Source organism: Schistocerca cancellata, chromosome 5, assembly GCF_023864275.1.
Source record: "Schistocerca cancellata isolate TAMUIC-IGC-003103 chromosome 5, iqSchCanc2.1, whole genome shotgun sequence".
Taxonomy (NCBI): domain Eukaryota; kingdom Metazoa; phylum Arthropoda; class Insecta; order Orthoptera; family Acrididae; genus Schistocerca; species Schistocerca cancellata.
In genome coordinates, this window is record NC_064630.1 from 519,762,624 (window position 1) to 519,784,557 (window position 21,934).

General features: G+C 40.9%; 1 protein-coding gene across 1 annotated transcript in view; it reads left to right on the plus strand.

The window, feature by feature from the left end:
- Positions 1–21,934, plus strand: part of LOC126188640 (dynein axonemal heavy chain 6) — a 1,044,937-nt gene that overhangs the window by 110,433 nt on the left and 912,570 nt on the right. The window contains exons 10-35 of the mRNA XM_049930241.1: positions 835–1,010; positions 1,472–1,576; positions 2,806–2,846; positions 3,143–3,268; positions 5,798–5,909; positions 7,271–7,385; positions 7,793–7,912; positions 8,049–8,118; positions 8,170–8,221; positions 10,030–10,118; positions 10,536–10,627; positions 11,134–11,273; positions 11,394–11,498; positions 11,916–11,968; positions 13,083–13,319; positions 13,366–13,531; positions 15,649–15,813; positions 15,964–16,066; positions 16,273–16,376; positions 16,420–16,542; positions 16,635–16,662; positions 16,769–16,879; positions 18,561–18,626; positions 19,058–19,206; positions 19,472–19,598; positions 19,716–19,808. Coding sequence (XP_049786198.1) covers positions 835–1,010; positions 1,472–1,576; positions 2,806–2,846; positions 3,143–3,268; positions 5,798–5,909; positions 7,271–7,385; positions 7,793–7,912; positions 8,049–8,118; positions 8,170–8,221; positions 10,030–10,118; positions 10,536–10,627; positions 11,134–11,273; positions 11,394–11,498; positions 11,916–11,968; positions 13,083–13,319; positions 13,366–13,531; positions 15,649–15,813; positions 15,964–16,066; positions 16,273–16,376; positions 16,420–16,542; positions 16,635–16,662; positions 16,769–16,879; positions 18,561–18,626; positions 19,058–19,206; positions 19,472–19,598; positions 19,716–19,808 — 2,868 coding nt within the window. The remainder of the gene's footprint in view (positions 1–834; positions 1,011–1,471; positions 1,577–2,805; positions 2,847–3,142; positions 3,269–5,797; positions 5,910–7,270; positions 7,386–7,792; positions 7,913–8,048; positions 8,119–8,169; positions 8,222–10,029; positions 10,119–10,535; positions 10,628–11,133; positions 11,274–11,393; positions 11,499–11,915; positions 11,969–13,082; positions 13,320–13,365; positions 13,532–15,648; positions 15,814–15,963; positions 16,067–16,272; positions 16,377–16,419; positions 16,543–16,634; positions 16,663–16,768; positions 16,880–18,560; positions 18,627–19,057; positions 19,207–19,471; positions 19,599–19,715; positions 19,809–21,934) is intronic.

The following is a 21,934-nucleotide window of genomic DNA, read 5'->3' on the forward strand; positions in this document are numbered from 1 at the left end:
GTCCCCATTTGTTGACTCAGGGATCGAGACGTGGCTGCACGATCCGTTACAGCCATGCAGATAAGATGCCTGTCATCTCGACTGCTAGTGATATGAGGCCGTTGGGATCCAGCACGGTGTTCTGTATTACCCTCCTGAACTCACCGATTCCATATTCTGCTAACAGTCATTGGATCTCGACCAACACCAGCAGCAATGTCGCGATTTGGTAAACCGCAATCACGATTGGCTACAATCCGACCTTTATCAAAGTCGGAAACGTGATGGTACGAATTTCTCCTCCTTACACTAGGCATCACAACAATGTTTCACCAGGCAACTCCAGTCAACTGCTGTTTATGTTTGAGAAATCAGTTGGAAACTTTCCTAATGTCAGCACGTTGTAGGTGTCGCCACCAGTGCCAACCTTGTGTGAATGCTATGAAAAGCTAATCATTTGCATATCACAGCATCTTCTTTCTGTCAGTTAAATTTTGCTTCTGAAGCACATCATCTTCATGGTGTAGCAATTTTAATGGCCAGTAGTGTATCAGTGAACCAGTGGATCTGAGATTGAAGTGTTGATATGAGGCCAAACAATCCAAATGTAGTTTCTTTAGCAAACATGGTGAATTATAATTTCTGTTGCTGGGGCATTTCACTGGTGGGAAAAGTTTCCACAGCTTCTTATTCAGACTGATCTAATTGATGACAATTATCTATATTGATAATTAGAAAAAAATAAAGACCAACATTGTAGTTTTTGTATTGTTCAATGTCGTACATATTTTGCTGGATGCAAATGTGTCAATTTTTTGTGATCAGTGACAATAAAAATAATCTTCTGCCATGCAGATATGTGTGAAACTTGTAACTTCTTTTTCTGACAGTTATTTAACTGAGCCTTGCTTAAAATTTTTAACACAAATGCTAAGTGGTTCTCCGTTGTTGCCCACCTTGTGGGCAAAAATTGTGCTGATGCCATATAATGAAGTGCAAACTTCAAGTGCTATTCATTTGCTTATATCAAAGTTCATAAGATGAGGCTGACTAAGCAAGCATACTATAATTTCTGAAATGATTGTTTGCATTATGGCACCATTTGAAAGGAATATTTTTATGACCGAGGTGATGCAGTGCTGCTGCAATTTGGGCTTTGTTAAGAATAAATCTTACACAGTAAATTAAGAATGGATTGTAATTACTGAATGTTGTTAGGAGAATGTAATTTTCAAATGGTTACCAAATGTTTGGTTATGGGACATATGCACTGAGCATCAGTGACATATCCCAAATATTAAGTTTCTGTATTAAAGAAAGGACATTTTGCAAAATTGAATTTCATTCCTGACTCTACTAAGACTTATAAAAGGTATTCCAAATTGCTGAAATGTTCTTCCAGTGTCTTTCTGGATACTATTATGTTGTCCAAATAATTAGAACATCACAGAACATTTGTTGCCACTTGTTGTAAAACAATGGTGGCAAAAAGGAGTAGCTGTAGGGCTTCTGAAGGGGAGGCACTGCTACAACTTATAAAAGCCTGCATTTGTGCTGAATACCACGAATTTCTTTGTTTCATTGCCAAGACGAAGTTGTAGGTAAGAATGTGCTAAATCTGTTTTTGAGAAATAACCTTCCTCTTGCTAATATATCTATTAATTCCTTGGTATGTAGTAGTGGGAATGAACCTGTTACAGTCTGAGCATATACCACAGCTTTGAAATCTGCAAGAGTCTTCTTTTCCTATTTGCTTTCCCAGTGATCATCAGAGAAGATGTTCATTGACTTGCTGAGGATGGGGGACAAGGAGCCTTACATCAGTAGTGCATGGATAAGCTGAGAATTTGGGTCTGATGGAAGGCATCCTAGGGCTGTCCATGCAGTTGCTACAACTACTGTGCTGGAGTGGCACAGTGGTCAGTGCATCTAGCAGGAGACCTGGGTTCAAATCCCGCTCTGGCACAAAGAACTTTCCATTGATTTAAATCAATGCCCACTGGCAGCTATTGTCATTAATTCCTGCATGTCTTGATTCACAGTGACTGCAGGATCAAAATTATATGTGTTCTTTCAGATATGTCCAAAAGAACAGACACCACATGTATAATTAAGGAGAGAACAAGCAATTGATCACTTCATTGCGGATTGATGGGAGACATGCTAGGGCAGTCCATGTAGCTGCAATGACCATTGTGTGTGTTCGGCACAGTGGTCAGCATATCTGCCCAGTAAGCAGGAGACCTGGGTACGAATCCTAATCTGGCACAAATTTTCAACTTTCCTCACAGATTTAAATCAATGCCCACTGCCAGCTAATGTCATTAATTCCTATATGACTCCTGTTTGTTTAAGTTGTGGCTAATTCACCACGAATAGCATGCAGTATAGGATGTGCTCTGTGCAACTTAAGTTTGGCATTCTCTTTAAGTTTAATTTGTCCTTTCAAGTGATTAGCATAACCCAGTGCACCAGTAAACAACTGCTGATATTTGCCACATAAATGTTGAATGCACTTGTGTCAAACACGTACATTACCTTTAATTCTCAGACTAAACAAATCAAAAAGCATCCAGTTCAAAAATATTTAGCCTAGTGTTATATTGAACTTTAGTTAATCTCACTGTGTTGATCATGTTTTTGTATTTTGCTTGAGTGCACATGTCCCTTGAGCAGAAATTTTTTCACTATCATAAGTTGTGCGATACAGTTTTGATTGCTGAAGTTTTGGGTGTCCTAATTTTTTGTATGTTTACTGATTAGTAAAGTACCTGAAGTACTAGTAACTAGGTGCAGTCTTACATTTTAATTGATATTTTTTTAAAGTAATGAAAAATATGTGGTGGTTTCTTTGAATCTGACTGTCGGTACTCTTTCCTGAAAGACGATTATGCTTTGAATCACGGTTGAGTGCACGATGTGATTTAACCTCTCTGGGGAGAATTGACTTTCCAAATTTCAATATTGTGCATCACAGATTTCTATTCTGTTTAGACTGAATTCAGGAAGGATGACTGTCTTTGAATTCTGATTGTGATATCATGTTTATTTTCATTTTCTGAAAGTGAATCTTATGTGGAACTAAAACCACTTTAGGTTCTTCTATAAGCACACTTGCTGATTGTGTCTGTTTTTGTGATGAAGTCAGCGTTCTGCTTTGTAGAAAAAGCAATATTTTCAGCTATTCATTATCAACCACTTAGCGCATTACTTCGGCATGCTAGGGCTGTCGTGCCATCTCAGTTGTGCTCTGAATTGTTTATGCTCATGACACTGAGTGACATGAACTGTTTGTGACTTGAATTCCCATGTAGAATACTTAGCTTCAACTATGATTAGGGAAAATCTAACTCCACAAAGTCACATAGGAATTTTCACAGGCAAAGACTGTAGTGCTTTAAGATATCTGCCCTCATCTATTGCCTGCTATACACTATGTGATCAAAAGTGCCCAGACCCCCACTACTGGACCTTAATACATGGTGTGTGCACTATTCACCTTTATGAGAGCTTTAACTCTGCTGGAGTCACTGTCAATGAGGTTTCTGAATGTGTAGCAATGTTGTATGCTTTAGTCTGGAGAAAGGTGATGTCATCACTCATCCCGAACGCGTTCCACTGGCTTCATGTTGGGAATCTGGGCAGACCAGTCCATTTCAATTGTCATGCTGGTACAATCATCACCCGGGGGGGGGGGGGGGGGATATTAAATAAACAGACTGGTCATTACTTTTTGTTATGTCATTAATAAAAAGACTCTTACATTGTCTGTTGTCTGTGTATTCTTTACACCTACCTCTGCCTTTTCCAGGAGCCTGAAAACTATTTCTGTGGTCAGTCTCAAAGCAATGAAAGCAATGGAGAACATACTGACCATAATTTCCAGTCTGCAAGTCCACATTACTCATTGTGTTCACTGAAAGATTATTTTGCTACCTGCAATTTACTAAATGGGATCAGTAACATTGACTATAAATAAAAGTTTTGAGTTTTAATGGATGGATATATTCAGTTTACATGCACAAAATATAATAATATTCCTGATAATAAAAATGCCCCCATTGGAAACAGCACTATTAACAGTTCCGAGGTGACCTCAACAGGAAATTCCAAGTAAAATGGTCTGTCACCTAGACTTCCAAGTAAAATGGTCTATCAACCTGACTTCTTATTACCAAAGTTGATTGCTCACCTTAAACGTGGAAAATAATCTCACCACTTGCCCCACAGTTTTTCAATATTATGGGCAGCACTTCCGTGAAATCTAAGTCTGGTATGGTGTTCAGTCCTCATGAGTTCACTTCCTACTTTTACTGAAAACACTTTCAGCAGGTTCCTAGCTCTGACATTATCTGAGGCGCAGCAAATGCAGGCATTTGACTGACATGGAAAGAGTGATATCTGGATGTGAAGGGTCTCTTTCATTGCCTCTCTGGCTGTATATGTATATATGGGCACAGTGGACCACCAAACAGAACATCTGCTATCACCACCATAAGCAGAGGTAGCAGCATCTAAATGGCTCCTTTCTTCAGACATGTATCAATTATAATCATTTAATTATTTTTTTAAATCTTCTTAATTTTTTTTATAATTATAGCTAAGTTTTCTTTAGCTAAGAAAAAGTTTTTTACAATAATGTCTTGAAACTTGGTGCAGCTGTATTATTTAATGAATGTAATCAATTACTGTAATTAGTACTTTTTATCACAAATACAAATGACACTTAATCGATTGCAGAGAAGGACATTTTCATTCGAAATTTGATTTTTAGCAAATGACTTAAAAACTAATAGAGGTAGCTTATTGATGTCACAGATATAAGGTTTTTACATCAGACTGAGGATACATACAAATTTTCATCTTTCTCGGTTCAATATTTAGCACTTTCAATTTTCTGTGAAAATGCCTATTTTGACCAAAATATTGCTGTGATCACGTTGAAACTTTGTAACTCTTGATTGTGACATACTTTTTCACATTCTGAACAATTCTTAGCTTTCTAGCTTCATTATTTAGTGCCACTTATTTTTTCTTAAATTCTTATATTTACAGAATGAGATTTTCACTCTGCAGCAGAGTGTGCGCTGATATGAAACTTCCTGGCAGATTAAAACTATGTGCCTGACCGAGACTCGAACTCGGGACCTTTGCCTTTCGCGGGCAAGTGCTCTACCATCTGAGCTACCAAAGCACGACTCACGCCCGGTACTCACCTGCGGTTCGCAGGAGAGCTTCTGTAAAGTTTGGAAGGTAGGAGACGAGGTACTGGCAGAAGTAAAGCTGTGAGTACCGAGTGTGAGTTGTGCTTCAGTAGCTCAGATGGTAGAGCACTTGCCCACGAAAGGCAAAGGTCCCGAGTTCGAGTCTCGGTCGGGCACATAGTTTTAATCTGCCAGGAAGTTTCATTCTTATATTTAGTTAAACATTTTAATTTAATCATTCATTTGTAATGTAAACATTAATGTACTGAATATAATAGAGGGAAACATTCCATGTGGAAAAAATATATCTAAAAAGAAAGATGATGAGACTTACCAAACAAAAGCGCTGGCAGGTCGATAGACACACAAACAAACACAAACATACACACAAAATTCTAGCTTTCGCAACCAACGGTTGCCTCGTCAGGAAAGAGAGAAGGAGAAGGAAAGACAAAGGGATATGGGTTTTAAGGGAGAGGGTAAGGAGTCATTCCAATCCCAGGAGCGGAAAGACTTATCTTAGGGGGGAAAAAGGACAGGCATACACTCGCACACACACACATATCCATCCGCACATACACAGACACAAGCAGACATTCCCATTATCATCAAAGATATAAGCCTTTACTTCATCTTCATGCGTATCAGATTCGAACCTGTTAATTTGATCCTCCCAGCATTTTCATTTTCCTTGTTGTCCCATTTTTCTAATGTGTCCAAAATGCTGTACACTAGATAATGAGAGTGGTTTAGCACATTACTGGTACTTTCTGTTCCTATTTCATAATCCCTGTTATTGGTTTGTGTATGCTGACTGACTCTGGTCCATGTTTTTGTTACTGGCTGTGTTACAGTTTCTGCCTGGTGAGAGCCAGTTTCTTTGTAGATGGGACTTAGTTTCCCATACACAGCCTAATGTGTTTATTCAAGTCAGAATCAGATTGGGTAGCATTGTGCTCTCATCTTGTCTCAGTGGCATATTATTTATATTTCTGCCTTTGCCATATTAGTTATTGCAAAAACATGGTGGCTGCCTACCTCATCTTCCTCTATCATAGCCTTGGCAATGATCATTACATAATGTATTATGAACTTCCATACTCCCAACATTCATGTTCCCATTAGCATTATTTTGGTTGTTTGTATAACTGTTAGAGGAATTATTATTATTCTGCACCTGCTCCTCAGCAGCAGCTACTCTTTCCACCTGTTCCAGATACTCAATGAACCAATCCACATTATCTCTAGGTGCAAAATGATTCTTTTCTGCTGATACCAAGGCAGCTTACCTTCTAGCCCCATGATCTTCATTTCCAGTTTCATTTTTTCAGTCACATGTGACAGTTGTGAAACCCACTTTCTAGAGAACTCTTTAACTGATTGAAAATCTGGAGTAAATTTTTACCAATCCAAAATTATCTCAAAACATTGTTCTGTTTGTTGGAGACCAGTTCTCATTTGGAAATGCAATTTTAAATTGAGGAAGTGTTTTGCATCTTATCATTATATCAGCTGACTATCACAAAGCATCTCCTGACAAATGACTTCTGATGAAAGAAAATTTTTCATGTTCTGATCATGCATTTGGCAAAACACCCTCAAAGTCATTCCACAGCTCTAATTGATAAATTTCTTTGTCTGGATCAAAATGTAAAAATTGACAATGTCTGGTAAATGCTGTAACAATTGAAGCAACATGCTGTATTGCAAGATCTAGCAGAGGTTACTCTATTTTCTATGTTAATAAAATTAGTATTTAGTTCTTCTACTTGTAGTTCAACTGCTTCCACTCTGCCAGAAATATTTTTATCAACATCCTCACATAATTTTTCACAGTCAGATTTTACTGTATTAATACACTTCTGACAAGCATTTACTTTATCAGTTACCTCTCTAAACCTTTTAGAGCAAAGTTTGGATTCATTGCCTGTCCTTTCTGACAACCTCCCTTCCATACAATCATCTGCATCTTTGAAATCTTTACTACTTCATCAATTTTGATTTTGAATATATTGTGAAATTTATTTAGCAGTTGCCGTACTCTGACTTGCAGAACATCATGATTAGAATGCATTTTGTAATTCAAGCTATTCAGTCATGAGATCATTTCATCCTTCAGCTCTTTATGATGTGATTCAAGTATTGAAAACAGTATTTGCATCCAATTTGGTGCCTCTACCTTGCCACTTAGCCTTTCAACCAGTTGGCTGAATTTCAAAAATATTGAACTCAGTTTCATTATCTGATAACTCTAATAATTCTACTTTTTCTATTTTGACTTCAACTTCAATTACATCATCATCAGAAAATGGTTCTAACTAAGTTGTAACAGTGAAATTTACCTCCGATTGTACTTTTGACAAATCACCCTCAGATTTTGGATTTATTACTTTGACTGAACAATTATAATTAATTTCAATTTATAATTCAGAGGAATCATTGCAAGTGACTGGTTCCATCTTAACTTTCAAAACATCTTCATCATTATGTTCCATTTTTAATAGCCTGTCAGCAGAAATTAAGAAATGCTTTATATATTTTTGACTTGACGTGTTTGCTTGACCTCGACAAATGATGCCAGCATGATGTATCAACAAATGTGATGCGAGGCATTGCGATGTAATGCAGGCAGCAGCAGCAATTATGGTTGTGAGAATGGTGGTGATATTGCCTACTGGAGTAGCTCAAGGGAGGGCTGGGTACTAGTGAGCACAGGCAGTAACTTACAGGTCCATGCAGCTCCATGATGATGCACTGTCACTGTCGTCTTCTAACCTCAGCAGCAGATGTACCCATGATGTAATGTCATCTACTTACCTCCTTGTGTTACATTCAAGATTACTGTGGCTAACATTCCCAATTTAGTTTCCACATTCGCGAGGAAATCTTAACAGTGTTCACACACTGGTTTTGGCATATGTCACTGTGGTATCCTGTTAGTGCCTACCAAGTTCCCTGTTTTGTACTAATCACTTTCACATTTCAGTTTCCCGGCTGATGCACTATATGTGGGGTGGAAAGGAAGTAATGGAACTGGGGTTACATTGACTGTGCATGCTGTACGCCTTCCTTCATCTTTGAAAAGAGCCAGAAAATATTTTTGTGGTCAGCCGGAAAGCAATGGAGAACATTCTGACCATAATTTCCAGGCTGCAAGTCCACATTACTCATTGTGCTCATTGAGAGAAAATGTTCCTACTTGCTATTTACTCAGTGGGATCTGTAACACTGACTATAAATAAAAGTTTTAAGTTTTAACTGATTGATATATTCTGTAAAAGTTCACAAGCACAAACTATAATAATGTTTATTATAATAATAATAGTGTCCCTATCTGAAACAGCTTTATTAACAGTTCAGAGGTGACCTCAGTGGGAAGTTCCAAGTAAAATAGTCTATTTTGCTGACTTCCAACTAAAATGGTCTGTCACCCTGACTTCTAATCACCAAAGTTGATATCTCACCTTAAAAGTGGAAAATAATCTTATCACTTGCCACACAGTTTTGTCAACATTATGGGTGGCACAATAACAGTTACTGCCATGAAATGTAAGTGATCCAGGATGGTGTACAGTTCTCATGAGGTCACTTACTACTATTACCAAAACCACTTTTGATAGAGGCATAGATCTGATGTCATCCTAGGCATAGTACATGGACGTGGACTGATTGGTATCTCGGTGTGTGTGTGTGTGTGTGTGTGTGTGTGTGTGTGTGTGTGTGTCTCAGGAATCTTGAAGAGGCAGTTCATAATAGAAAGAAACATTCCACATGGGAAAAATATATTAAAAAAAGATGCTGTGGCTTACCAAATGAGAAAGCGCTGGTAGATAGACACAATAAAACACACACACACAAATTTCAAGCTTTCACAACCCACGGTTGCTTCATCAGGAAAGAAGGAAGGAGAGGGAAAGAGAAAGGAAGTGGGGTGGGTTTTAAGGGAGAGGGTAAGGAGTCATTCCAATCCTGGGAGTGGAATGACTTACCTTAGGGGAAAAAAGGACAGGTATACACTTGCACACACACACACACACACACACACACACATATCCATCCGCACATATTCAGACACAGGCAGACATATGTCTCTTCCTCCTTTGCCTCCTCTTTCCATCCACATAGCCATCTAAGGACTGTTTTTATAAGCCTCCGCTCCTTTCTTAATGTGTATCAAATTCAGTTTTGTTTCCTTCATTTTATTACATATTTGGTCACTCGCTCTTCTCAGCACCACTTCATTTTTCACTGTATCCATCCAATTTATTCAATTCAGCCTCCATCATATTAAAATTTCAAAAGTCTCCAACCTTGCTTGCATCTTTCTTCCTCAGTGTTCACATTTCAGCACCATGCAAAAGGACATTTTGTTAGCCTTTTCCTTAAACCTTTGTCCATGTTGCTGTAGAAAATTCTCCTTTTCTTATAAAATGCCTCTTTCATCATTGCTGTTCTGGTTTTAATTTTAGTGCTGCTCTTTCAGTCCATTTCTGTCCTGCTTCCAAGCTGTTTAAAGCTTTGCACATATTCTAATACTTCTCCATACAGCCTTATCTTTACTTTTTTATTTCCACCCAGTGCCATTACTTTTGTTTCCTTTGTATTTATTTTCATTCCACAAATATTCCCACTACATCTCGTAATTCTCTTTGACCTGTTGCTAGGAGGACTATGTCATCTACAAACCTCAAATACTATATTCTTCTTCCTCCTACTTTTACCCACTTGTCCTCTGGTAGGCAATGACCAATCATAATTTCTAATATTGATTGGAAAGGGTTTAAACACTTTAATGTTTCTCCTGGTATCGTGTCTGTACCTACTTCTGTCCCATTTATCATTGCAGCTATTGTATTCTTTGCTTCTTCATTATGACTGTCAATCCTTTTTCATTCTCAATGACACTGTGCATGGAGTCAAGTTCCAGAGTTGTTGGTTTGTGATCTGAGTCTTATAAATCTTTTACATAGTCTTCCTATTTCTGTAGGATGTCCTCACAATCTTTGTACGCTACATTTTTCTCTTTACTGAGAATCTCCATAATAGCACTTCCTGGCCTGTTTAGATCCCATGTTGTAGTCTTTACTCTGAAGTACAGTAAATCATATCTTCCCTTCCTCTCCAGTTATTCAGTTGAGTCATTTTCCTTTTTTAGCCATTTTTACCTAGCCTACTTTGTTTCTCTATGCAATTTGTTATTCAGCCTTCAGTACATTTTTCTTGCATCTTTATTGTTTTTATTTTAAAATTTTCTTTTCTTTGCCATCTGCAAAATCATCTCGTGTGTAACCCATTGCATTTTTGCCCCTTTCCCATTTACATAGCCTATACTTTTCTGCCTTGCTGTTACAGTTCCTTCCTTCAATGAATTCCAGTACTTGTTGACACTGTCAGGGGGTTATTTGTCTTGTAAAGTGTTAGTACATTCAAATGATAGCATTTCTGTAATTATTTCTCTCCTGGATCTATTTTGTAGGTCCCACTTCTTCACCATCCCATCCTTGTTCAGTCATTTTTTCCCTTCAGTTTTAGAGTCCTTTTCATTAATCTGTAAAAACAGAGTGCTTAAAGGATCACTTTGTTGTCCACCTGTCTGTCTGTCCAAATGTTAAGAACCCCTTTTCTCAGGAACAAGTGTACATATCAAGTTCAAATTTTTGTCATGCATTAAGACTTATGGCCCATCGAATGTGTAAAAATTTTAAGGTTCTAAATCACTTAAAATCATTAATTTATATTTCTATAATACAATCACATATTTTAGTCATTTTTCATCCTTCTGTCTGTCTGTCCATCTGTTATCCCTTAACCTGAAACATCTCTCAAATGTGTGTAACTAGAAATGTTTGTTCCCTTAGTTCTCATAACATTTTTTATCACATAAATTCACATTAGTTGACAAAAATAAATAATCAGCTAATTCATATTACAAGTAAGTTTAATTATTCAGCCTTTTTTGTTTACTGTATTTAAAATAAACATGAAATATCATGAGTATGTGCAGTCATTTAGTATCAGTATTGAAATGATAGCTAATGTTGGTACATCAGTCACCATCTGCATGAAGATAAATCAAAGATTGCCAAAAATGTAAATGAAGGTAATAGTCTAATGAACTGAAAATATTAAATCATAGCACATTTACATAGCAGACACACCCATCTTTCTGCTACATTCTTATTTGCCATTTTCCTTTTGTTGGGTGCACAGCACTTCATATACTCTTCCTCTTTCCTGTTCTGTCTCTTGGTATGGCTTTGCTGGATTCCTGAATGCCTTCCAGAACTATGTGGATGATTGCCTTGATATCTCATGGTAAATTTTGAATTTAAAGGTGCCTCCTTAAATGTGGCTCATTTCAGTTTCATGGCTAGACTCCTGGTGAATTTGAGATGAGTCATTACAGTGTTTCCTCTGTAGCATAAATACAGAGAAAAAAGATGTTGACACAACTTGATGTTTACTAGTTTGTAATAGACTGCCATCAGCCAGTGTCGTGTATGTCTGTCTGATGAATATTTGGCACACTTCGTGCCAAGCAAACTTACACCAGATTTTGTTGCATTGTACTTGCAAATAATCCAGGCTCATTTTTTATAGTATCTTTATCAATTGTGTAATGCATTTAAGTTACAAGAATAACTACTTTGTTTCTCTTAGGAACAAATGAAGGCAGTGTTGTGTTTTCAGAGAAGCCATAGAATGTTGATCCAAATAGTCTGCTTTTATCAGTGAAAATCTCTGGGGAAAATTTGTGCTTGTTCTTTCTGACTGTTCTCACATAGGTTAGTCCTCACTTTTGTTGCTCACCAGTGACTTCTATAGTTGAAACCACTGGTCAGTGATAATGTTTCTGTTACTTATTTCTATTGATTTGCAGAAACATATGGCAGGGGGTTGGTTTGGCCAACTGTTTCTCTTCTTCTGTCAGGCCACATCCCTCACTCCCTTTTCCTGTGTATACATTGATCAGCCAGAACCTTATGGCAACTTACTCAATAGCCTGTTGTCCACCTTTGGCACAGATAACAGTGACAATATGTCATGGCATGGAAGCAATGAGGCTGTGATTGGTCACTGGAGGGAGTTGGCTCCACATCTGCTCACACAAGCCACCTAATTCCCATAAGTTCTGGGGAGGGGGGTGATGAACTCTGACACCACATTCAATCACATGCCAAATGTATTAAGTTGGGTTCAGATCTGGTGAGTGGAGGGAGGGTGGGGAGAGCAGCACATCATCTCTGTAATTGGATGGATTAGTTGCTGTCTGCAATTGTAACCTTATTTTACTGTTTCACATTTGTATCTAAAACTGTTTCGTCTAACATGTCAGTAGACCTTTTCCCCTAATTTCAACTTTTTGCTGTTAGTACAGGCATTCCATCTTTCAAAATGTTGTGTTGAAGTGGTTTTTGTTGTAATTTTGGACACGTAACACAACCAAGAATGTTAGTACAACTTTATTAGACTGTGGCATGTACACCAATCACCATGACATATATTCAACACAATAAGAGAAGGCAAATGTATACAAGCAGTAATAACATGGTAACTGAGAGCAAGCATGGTGTGGCAGGGTTTAAATAAGCACTCGCCTGTGGCAGGCTCTATCGGAAGTTCACAGTATTGCTCTTTCACGGTGCACTCTTGCATATGACAAAACACTGCTAATGCACACTGCTTTCAAGTGTAAGCGGATTACTTCAATCCTTTTGCCTTGGCGAACAGCTTGGATTCACGAGATGTCCATGGCATCTTCCTCTCCGAGGCTCTGACTGAGATGATGTGCTGATACTGGGTGTATGGTTGGAAGTACTTGGGGTGCGGGTAGAGTAGCAGTCTGAATTCTTGTGTCGACCAATATGGATGTTGACGTGAGCTCCATGTTCACATCAGGTCCAGCGCCTCGTAGTGGCAGTGCCCTGCAGTTGGCATCTGAGGCAGAGGAGATGGCTCTGGTAGCAGTACTGGTAGCAGTATTGGAGAAGCTGCACCAGCTTCATTCACCAGTGATGAGGGATCCCTTACATGTCTTCTCAGCGACACAGCTACCTCAAGTGATCCATCGAGCGACGCAGTCTGCCTTAGTGATGTCTGTGTCCTGGCTGGAGTTGTCTGGTCATCCACATGAAGGCGCAACTGGTCATAATGATGCACACAGAGGCACTCCGCCATACAGGTGTTGCAGAGAAAGCAGTCACACCATTGAGAGATGACATCAGGAATCCATTTTGGGTGACGACCAAACCCGTGAACCCAGACAGTCACTACATGCCAGAAACAGGACAATGCCTGCATGGACTGGCATCCCTGGTTGGGCCGCAGGAGATGAAGGAGCATTCGGGGTATACACCTATGTAGCAGTTCGATGTGTCCCGCAGGGCAGTTTTCTGCAATGTGCATTGAGAAAATGCCTTAAACAAACCAGCAATGTCATCATTCAAACCAGACCAAAAAACCTCATTGTGGGCTGATGTTTTGGAGCATGAACTCCCCGCCCCCTGTGGTCAGCATACAGCAATTCCAGTATCTCAGAAAGGAGAGCCAAGGGAACCACTACATGAGGAGCTGAATAGTCTGTATCAAGGTGTAGATCACCAGGAATGACAGAGAAACAATAGTGAAACACATAGTAGTTATGGAGGGGTTCAGATGCCTGCAATGGAGGTGCCTCAGGCCAGACATGTTTTAAGCATTATACCACTTTACATACAATCAGATCGGTAGTACTAGTCTGCATGACCTGAGCGCTAGTGATTAGAAAACTGTTGACAGTTTGTTGAGCGCAATCATCACTGTGGAAATAGAGCAACTCCTCCCAACTGCAAACTGGGTCTGGACCAACCATAAGATGGGAGAGTGTGTCAGAATTTGCATTTTTAGCCATGAGGCAGAAGTGAATCTCATAGTAGTACAAGAGAGCAACAGTGCCCAATGTTGGAGACGACATGCTGCTTTGTCTGGCAATGATGCTGAGGGGTTAAACAACGAAACTAATCACTTGTGATCTGTGACGAAATGGAATTTTACACCATACAGGAAAACATGAAACTTCTTTAAGCCATAAACAATGGCAAGGGTGTTTTTATTTGTGAATATCTTTTCTGAGAGAATTAAGCATCTTCGATGTTTATGCAGTGGACCACTTGGGGCCATCAGAATATTTATGAGCTAACACTGCCCCCAGTGCATGCTGGGACACATCTGTTACTAACACTAAACGTTGAACTAGTTGGTAGGTTATGAGGCAAGGTGCAGATTGTAACATAGACTCCAGTTTGGAAAACATCATTTCACATGCCTGTGACCAGTGGAAAGACATCCCTTTTGCAGAAAGGCATTAATGGTTGTGCAACCGACACCCCCCAGGCAAAAACTGATGATAATAAGTGATCTTACCAAGAACCAGGAGTTCTTGACCGACATAAGATGCAGAAGAGCCACAATGGCAGAGACATTCTGATGAATGGTTCTGATACCAGTACTAGAGACCCTGAACTCAAGATAAACAATAGAAGGTTGAAAGAAGTGGCACTTTTCCAAATTTCATTTTAACCCTGCGGCCTGTAACAGCAAAAAGAGTGTACATTAGTTATTGAGATATTCAGAACTGGAGGCACTGGAGACTGCAATACCATCAAGATAGTTGGCACAGCCAGGCACAGACCTTGTGAGTTGTTCGAGAAACCATTGAAAAATCATCGGGCGCTGGCCATGCCAAATGGTAATCACATATATTAACACAAGCCTTAAAATGTATTAACGAGCAAGTGCCATTGAGAGTCAGCATCAAAGGGAAGCTGAAATTATGCATTGAAGAGGTTGATCTTGAAAAAATACTGGCCACCAGACAGATTAGCAATACGTTCGACAGGGAATGGCAAGGGATATGTGTCAATGATGACTGAGTATTGACAGAAACTTTGAAATTGCAGCAAAGGCATAACTGTCCTGATGCTTCTTGACAATGACTAAGGGTGTAGCCCATTCACTGGATGCGATTGCTTGGACTATCTTGGAGGCTGTGAGGTGGTCAAGCTTTACCTTGACTTGGCCATGGAGTGCCTTTGGCACAGGGCATGCCCAAAAGAAATGGAGTATGGCTGAAGGTTTCATGGTGATGGGGTTTTTGAAATTATTGGCTCAACCCAAGCCTGCAGAAAACAGGGTGGAAAATTCAGAGCATTAAGAGTCAAGTTGTATATAGAGCACTTGATCAGAGATGAGATTAACTGCATCAGTAATAGTAAACCCAGAAAGGTTAAAGGCATTCAAATCAAACAAATTTTCAGTGCGTGCATTGTTCAGCACCAGAAAAGTCAATGGATGAACCACAGATTTATATGTCTCTGGGGCTGAGAAACTACCTAATATCGGAATGCTTTGTTTATTGTTGGTGACTGGGGGACATGACACTGCTGCTGATAGGGGCAAACCCAAGCCCATGTACGTTTGCAAGTAGAGTAATGACAGGGCAGCACCAGTGTCGATTTTCCGGTGCAAAACCTTCTGATAAACCTTGCTTATTTGGTGCAAAGGAGATTGCTGATACACAGTTGACATGCATGTCAGCAGCTGGAATATGCTGTTGGAATTTTGGGTTACAAATGGGAGACCAAGGATTACTGTGAACCATTGCCAACATTGTAAGGTGGTGTGGTGCTACTAACCTTGACACTGTGACGTGATTTATTTGCAAAGGCAACCTTGACTGTCGATGACATGGCTAATTCTTAGAATATCTGCTATGAGATCTTAGTGAAAACATTATTGACAGATGTAATTACAATATGGCTTATGAAAACATTATTGGCAGAATAATGTGCACATGCCTAGCTTGTAGGCAAAAACAATCAGAACAACTTAGCAGTCTGCAAAAAGTTTGCTATGGTTGAAAGGAAACACTGTTAGGATGCTGGGTCAAGCAAAAACTGCTCCACTGCCACTTGCACTGCTCAGTATTTTTGCAGTTTCACTATCAGTCTAGGTTGGATTACATTTGCTGATTTAGATGACAGTTCTGATATTTCACAATCAGTGGAAATGGTAGCCTGAACTTCTTGAGAAGTCTTGATGGTGCTAACAGTATATCAGACTTCAGCTAAAGAAGGATCTGGATGTTGTAATGCTTGAGCATGAACTTCATTGTCTGGTGCTATCTGATCATGTCATGTATAAATTATTCTGCATGTGATACTCCAGAAGAACATGACAATTAGCATTTTTGACTTAGGCCTTGCACATCTGTGTCCATGATGCATAACTGCCAGATGTTGCATTATGAATTTGAAGGAACTCTAAACAAGCAGCCACCACAGGCATTTTTATGGCAGAATGTTCACTTAAAAGTGGATGAGTAGTGGTGAGGGGTGGCAGTGATGACTCAAAGTGGATGATTTGACCATCAGATGGACTAAGTTGCATTGCATTTGCTGATTGAAATGGCAGTTCTGATATTTCACAATCAGTGGAATTGGTAGCCCGAGTTGCTTGAGAAATCTTTGAGGTGCTAGCCAGATGCCAAACTTCAGCTAAAGAAGGATCTGATCGCTATAATGCTTAAATGTTCACTTCACTCTCAGGAGCTAATCATGTCATGTATTGGTGATTATGTGCACGATAGTTCACAAGAACAAGTCAATTGGCATTTTCTACCTGGGCCTTGTGTGTCTGGGACCCATGATGCAAAACTTGTCAGATGTTGTAATATGAAGTTGAAGAAACTATAAACAGGCAGTGAGCAAACAGTGGTAAGGGGCAGACTGATGAGTCAAATAAAGTGGGCCAGAGCTGTGAGTTCCTAGATAATACACTCCTGGAAATGGAAAAAAGAACACATTGACACCGGTGTGTCAGACCCACCATACTTGCTCCGGACACTGCGAGAGGGCTGTACAAGCACTGATCACACGCACGGCACAGCGGACACACCAGGAACCGCGGTGTTGGCCGTGAAATGGCGCTAGCTGCGCAGCATTTGTGCACCGCCGCCGTCAGTGTCAGCCAGTTTGCTGTGGCATACGGAGCTCCATCGCAGTCTTTAACACTGGTAGCATGCCGCGACAGCGTGGACGTGAACCGTATGTGCAGTTGACGGACTTTGAGCGAGGGCGTATAGTGGGCATGCGGGAGGCCGGGTGGACGTACCGCCGAATTGCTCAACACGTGGGGCGTGAGGTCTCCACAGTACATTGATGTTGTTGCCAGTGGTCGGCGGAAGGTGCACGTGCCCGTCGACCTGGGACCGGACCGCAGCGACGCACGGATGTACGCCAAGACCGTAGGATCCTACGCAGTGCCGTAGGGGACCGCACCGCCACTTCCCAGCAAATTAGGGACACTGTTGCTCCTGGGGTATCGGCGAGGACCATTCGCAACCGTCTCCATGAAGCTGGGCTACGGTCCCGCACACCGTTAGGCCGTCTTCCGCTCACGCCCCAACATCGTGCAGCCCGCCTCCAGTGGTGTCGCGACAGGCGTGAATGGAGGGATGAATGGAGACGTGTCGTCTTCAGCGATGAGAGTCGCTTCTGCCTTGGTGCCAATGATGGTCGTATGCGTGTTTGGCGCCGTGCAGGTGAGCGCCACAATCAGGACTGCATACGACCGAGACACACGGGGCCAACACCCGGCATCATGGTGTGGGGAGCGATCTCCTACACTGGCCGTACACCACTGGTGATCATCGAGGGGACACTGAATAGTGCACGGTACATCCAAACCGTCATCGAACCCATCGTTCTACCATTCCTAGACCGGCAAGGGAACTTGCGCTGTTCCAACAGGACAATGCACGTCCGAATGTATCCCGTGCCACCCAATGTGCTCTAGAAGGTGTAAGTCAACTACCCTGGCCAGCAAGATCTCCGGATCTGTCCCCCATTGAGCATGTTTGGGACTGGATGAAGCATCGTCTCACGCGCTCTGCACGTCCAGCACGAACGCTGGTCCAACTGAGGCGCCAGGTGGAAATGGCATGGCAAGCCGTTCCACAGGACTACATCCAGCATCTCTATGATCGTCTCCATGGGAGAATAGCAGCCTGCATTGCTGCGAAAGGTGGATATACACTGTACTAGTGCCGACATTGTGCATGCTCTGTTGCCTGTGTCTATGTGCCTGTGGTTCTGTCAGTGTGATCATGTGATGTATCTGACCCCAGGAGTGTGTCAATAAAGTTTCCCCTTCCTGGGAAAATGAATTCACGGTGTTCTTATTTCAATTTCCAGGAGTGTAGAAAGGGTCTCAATCACTCTTGGCTTGTAATGTTGCATGCCTGCAAATGAAGTGACTTGGATACTCTTCCTGGTCGTTTTGAGCTTTGTTGAATTATGGGAAAGCTGGAGTTGTCAAAAGTGACTGTCCTTGTGCTAGATCTATCAGATTGTGTGCCAGCTTGTGCTACTGCTCAAGCTGTCATTTCCAGAGCTTGAGAAACTGGTAGAACATTTTGGCTGAAACACGCACCAAAACCACTTAACAAGTTATGTTCCAGCATGGGGTGGGTTGCAGTTCCTAAAAATTCTTATCTCCACTGTTGTAAGTGTCCTCATAGTCAGTACAGTACTGTACAAATTTTCTGCATGAGTTACACATGTTTCATGTATCCATTTACTTTTGTTTCATCTACTGAAGATGCATTGGTCATTGAAGCTGTGTGCGGAAGCAGTACACATTAGGCAGACAGGCAATTTCATGGGATACCAAAACATTGATAGTAGGGAACAACAAAGCCCAAATCATAGTCTAGAAAAAAAACACATAGGTTTTCATCAGTAGGTTGTTGTAAACATCAATGGGTTGCCAAGTGAGGCTGTGGTAGTCCACAGTGGCCCTTAAATCTGCTTTACCCCATGAACTGGCACCAGCAGATGTATCCTTTCCCATGGTGCGTAGCAACCTTGTCAAACATATGCACTATTATGTTGACTGATGTGTTCATATGTCGGGCAGAATTACAAGAATTTGTCTGTAGTATTATAATAAAAAGTACAAGTCATCACTGGGTCTACATTTGCAAGTTTAAGTCATAATGTCATCAACTATGCAGATTTTTAAGTGTGGTAACTATTCATCATTATCAGTGGAAGAACAGCTACAATTAAATTCATCAGTTATCTTTATAGTCATGAAAACAAGTGAAAATATCCTATAATGTTGAATCTGTCTCTTATTTTACATTATATGATTAAATTCATTAAAAGAATTTACTTTACTACAGTTTTTAATTAAATTTTGTACAATAATATTTTTACAATAATCTTAACACATCTGTTTGTGAGTAGGATACACAATAATTTTAACAATCTTAACACTGAGCATCCACAAAGTCTCTCTGCAGCAGTTAGCCTCATGTGTCTTATTGTGTGGGGCATTATAGGTTGGCAGCATGTGTTTGGTGGTCCAGCAGTGGTAGGGAAGGGGTAGTTGTGTTGCATGAGCATTCCAGATACAGTTGTGTTATTGTATAATTCTTGTGCAAGCTGACTGTAGTGAGAATGCTTACTATTGCAACAAGGACAATTTCAGTGGAAGAGTTGTTCTGTGCATGAGGAAACTCCATGGAGCATGTCAGAAGGCAGTTTAGATTGTATCTTTCTGCTTAAATGTGTGCATATTGTGGTACTCTATGTGGTTTAATTCGCAAATTCCAGACAACAGGCTCAGTTCATGATGCACCATGAACTGGTAGGACCACAATTTTAAAGGAATGGAAGCTTGACAACATTTTGGATGCCATGTTGCAGAGTCCAACAAAATAAGTGAGGAGATTATCACAAGAGACTAAGGTCTCTCATACGGCAACAGGCTCTAAGCAAAGAACTGGTAATGTATCTGTATAAAATTACTGCTGTGAAACAATTTTATTCTATGGACCATGGGAAATGAATAACATATTGTGAACATTTCCAGAATGAGATTTTCACTCTGTAGCAGAGTGTGCGCTGATATGAACCTTCCTGGCAGATTATAACTGTGTGCCCGACCGAGACTCGAACTCGGGACCTTTGCCTTTCGCGGGCAAGTGCTCTACCAGCTGAGCTACCAAAGAATCACTCACGCCCGGTCCTCACAGCTTTACTTCTTCCACTATCTCATCTCCTCCCTTCCAAACTTTACAGAAGCTCTCCTGCAAACCTTGCAGAACTAGCACTCCTGAAAGAAAGGATACTGCGGAGACATGGCTTAGCCACAGCCTGGGGAATGTTTCCAGAATGAGATTTTCACTCTGCAGTGGAGTGTACACTGATATGAAATTTCCTGGCAGATTAAAACTGTGTGCCCGACCGAGACTCGAACTCGGGACCTTTGCCTTTCGTGCGCAAGTGCTCTACCATCTGAGCTACCGAAGCATGACTCACGCCCAGTCCTCACAGCTTTACTTCTGCCAGTATCTGGTCTCCTACCTTCCAAACTTTGCAGAAGCTCTCCTGCAAACCTTGCAGAACTAGCACTCCTGAAAGAAAGGATACTGCGGATACATGGCTTAGCCACAGCCTGGGGGATGTTTCCAGAATGAGATTTTCACTCTGCAGCGGAGTGTGCGCTGATATGAAACTTCCTGGCAGATTAAGACTGTGTGCCCGACCGAGACTTGAACTCGGGAACTTTGCCTTTCGCAGGCAAGTGCTCTACCACCTGAGCACCAGTTTGGAAGGTAGGAGATGAGATACTGGCAGAAGTAAAGCTGTGAGGACTGGGCGTGAGTCATGCTTCGGTAGTTCAGATGGTAGAGCACTTGCCCACGAAAGGCAAAGGTCCTGAGTTCGAGTCTTGGTCTGGCACACAGTTTTAATCTGCAAGGAAGTTTCATATCAGCGCACACTGCACTGCAGAGTGAAAATATCATTCTGGAAACATCCCCCAGGCTGTGGCTAGGCCATGTCTCCAGCGTATCCTTTCTTTCAGGAGTGCTAGTTCTGCAAGGTTTGCAGGAGAGCTTCTGTAAAGTTTGGAAGGTAGGAGACGAGATACTGGCAGAAGTAAAGCTGTGAGGACCGGGTGGAGTCGTGCTTCGGTAGCTCAGATGGTGAGTTGGCCCTCGGCGGCCATGGCAAGCGGATGTGCGCTTGTGTTTACGTCTCTGCTGCTGCCGGCTGAGCGCTGTTTACGGTGAGTTGATGCTATTGTAGAGTACACAGTTAAGGGTTACTGTGTGAAAAATGTCACGAGTTGACTATGAATGAACTAGCACGAAAAGATACTTTGAAATTAAGTTTTGATCCGAAATATGCACGACCTAAAGCTTATGAACTCAAAGCATGGATTGAGAATGTTTTGAAACAATCTTTTGATGAAATAATTGGTGTATATCTTTCGATCGTTAGCAGTACTGCGGACATAAAGTTTAAAACTGCTGAAATATGCGATAAAATTGTTCAGTCATGCGGTAGTAGCCTTAAATTTACTCACAGTGATGGTAATATTGGCGAAGTTCAGGTATCTTATGCAGAACAGTGTCCAATGGGTTGATCACATAACTAATGAGGAGGTATTGAATAGAACTGGGGAGAAGAGGAGCTTGTGGCACAACTTGACTAGAAGAAGGGATCGGTTGGTAGGACATGTTCTGAGACATCGAGGGATCACCAATTTGGTATTGGAGGGCAGCGTGGAGGGTAAAAATCGTAGAGGGAGACCAAGAGATGAATACACTAAACAGATTCAGAATGATGTCGGTTGCAGTAGGTACTGGGAGATGAAGAAGCTTGCACAGGATAGAGTAGCATGGAGAGCTACATCAAACC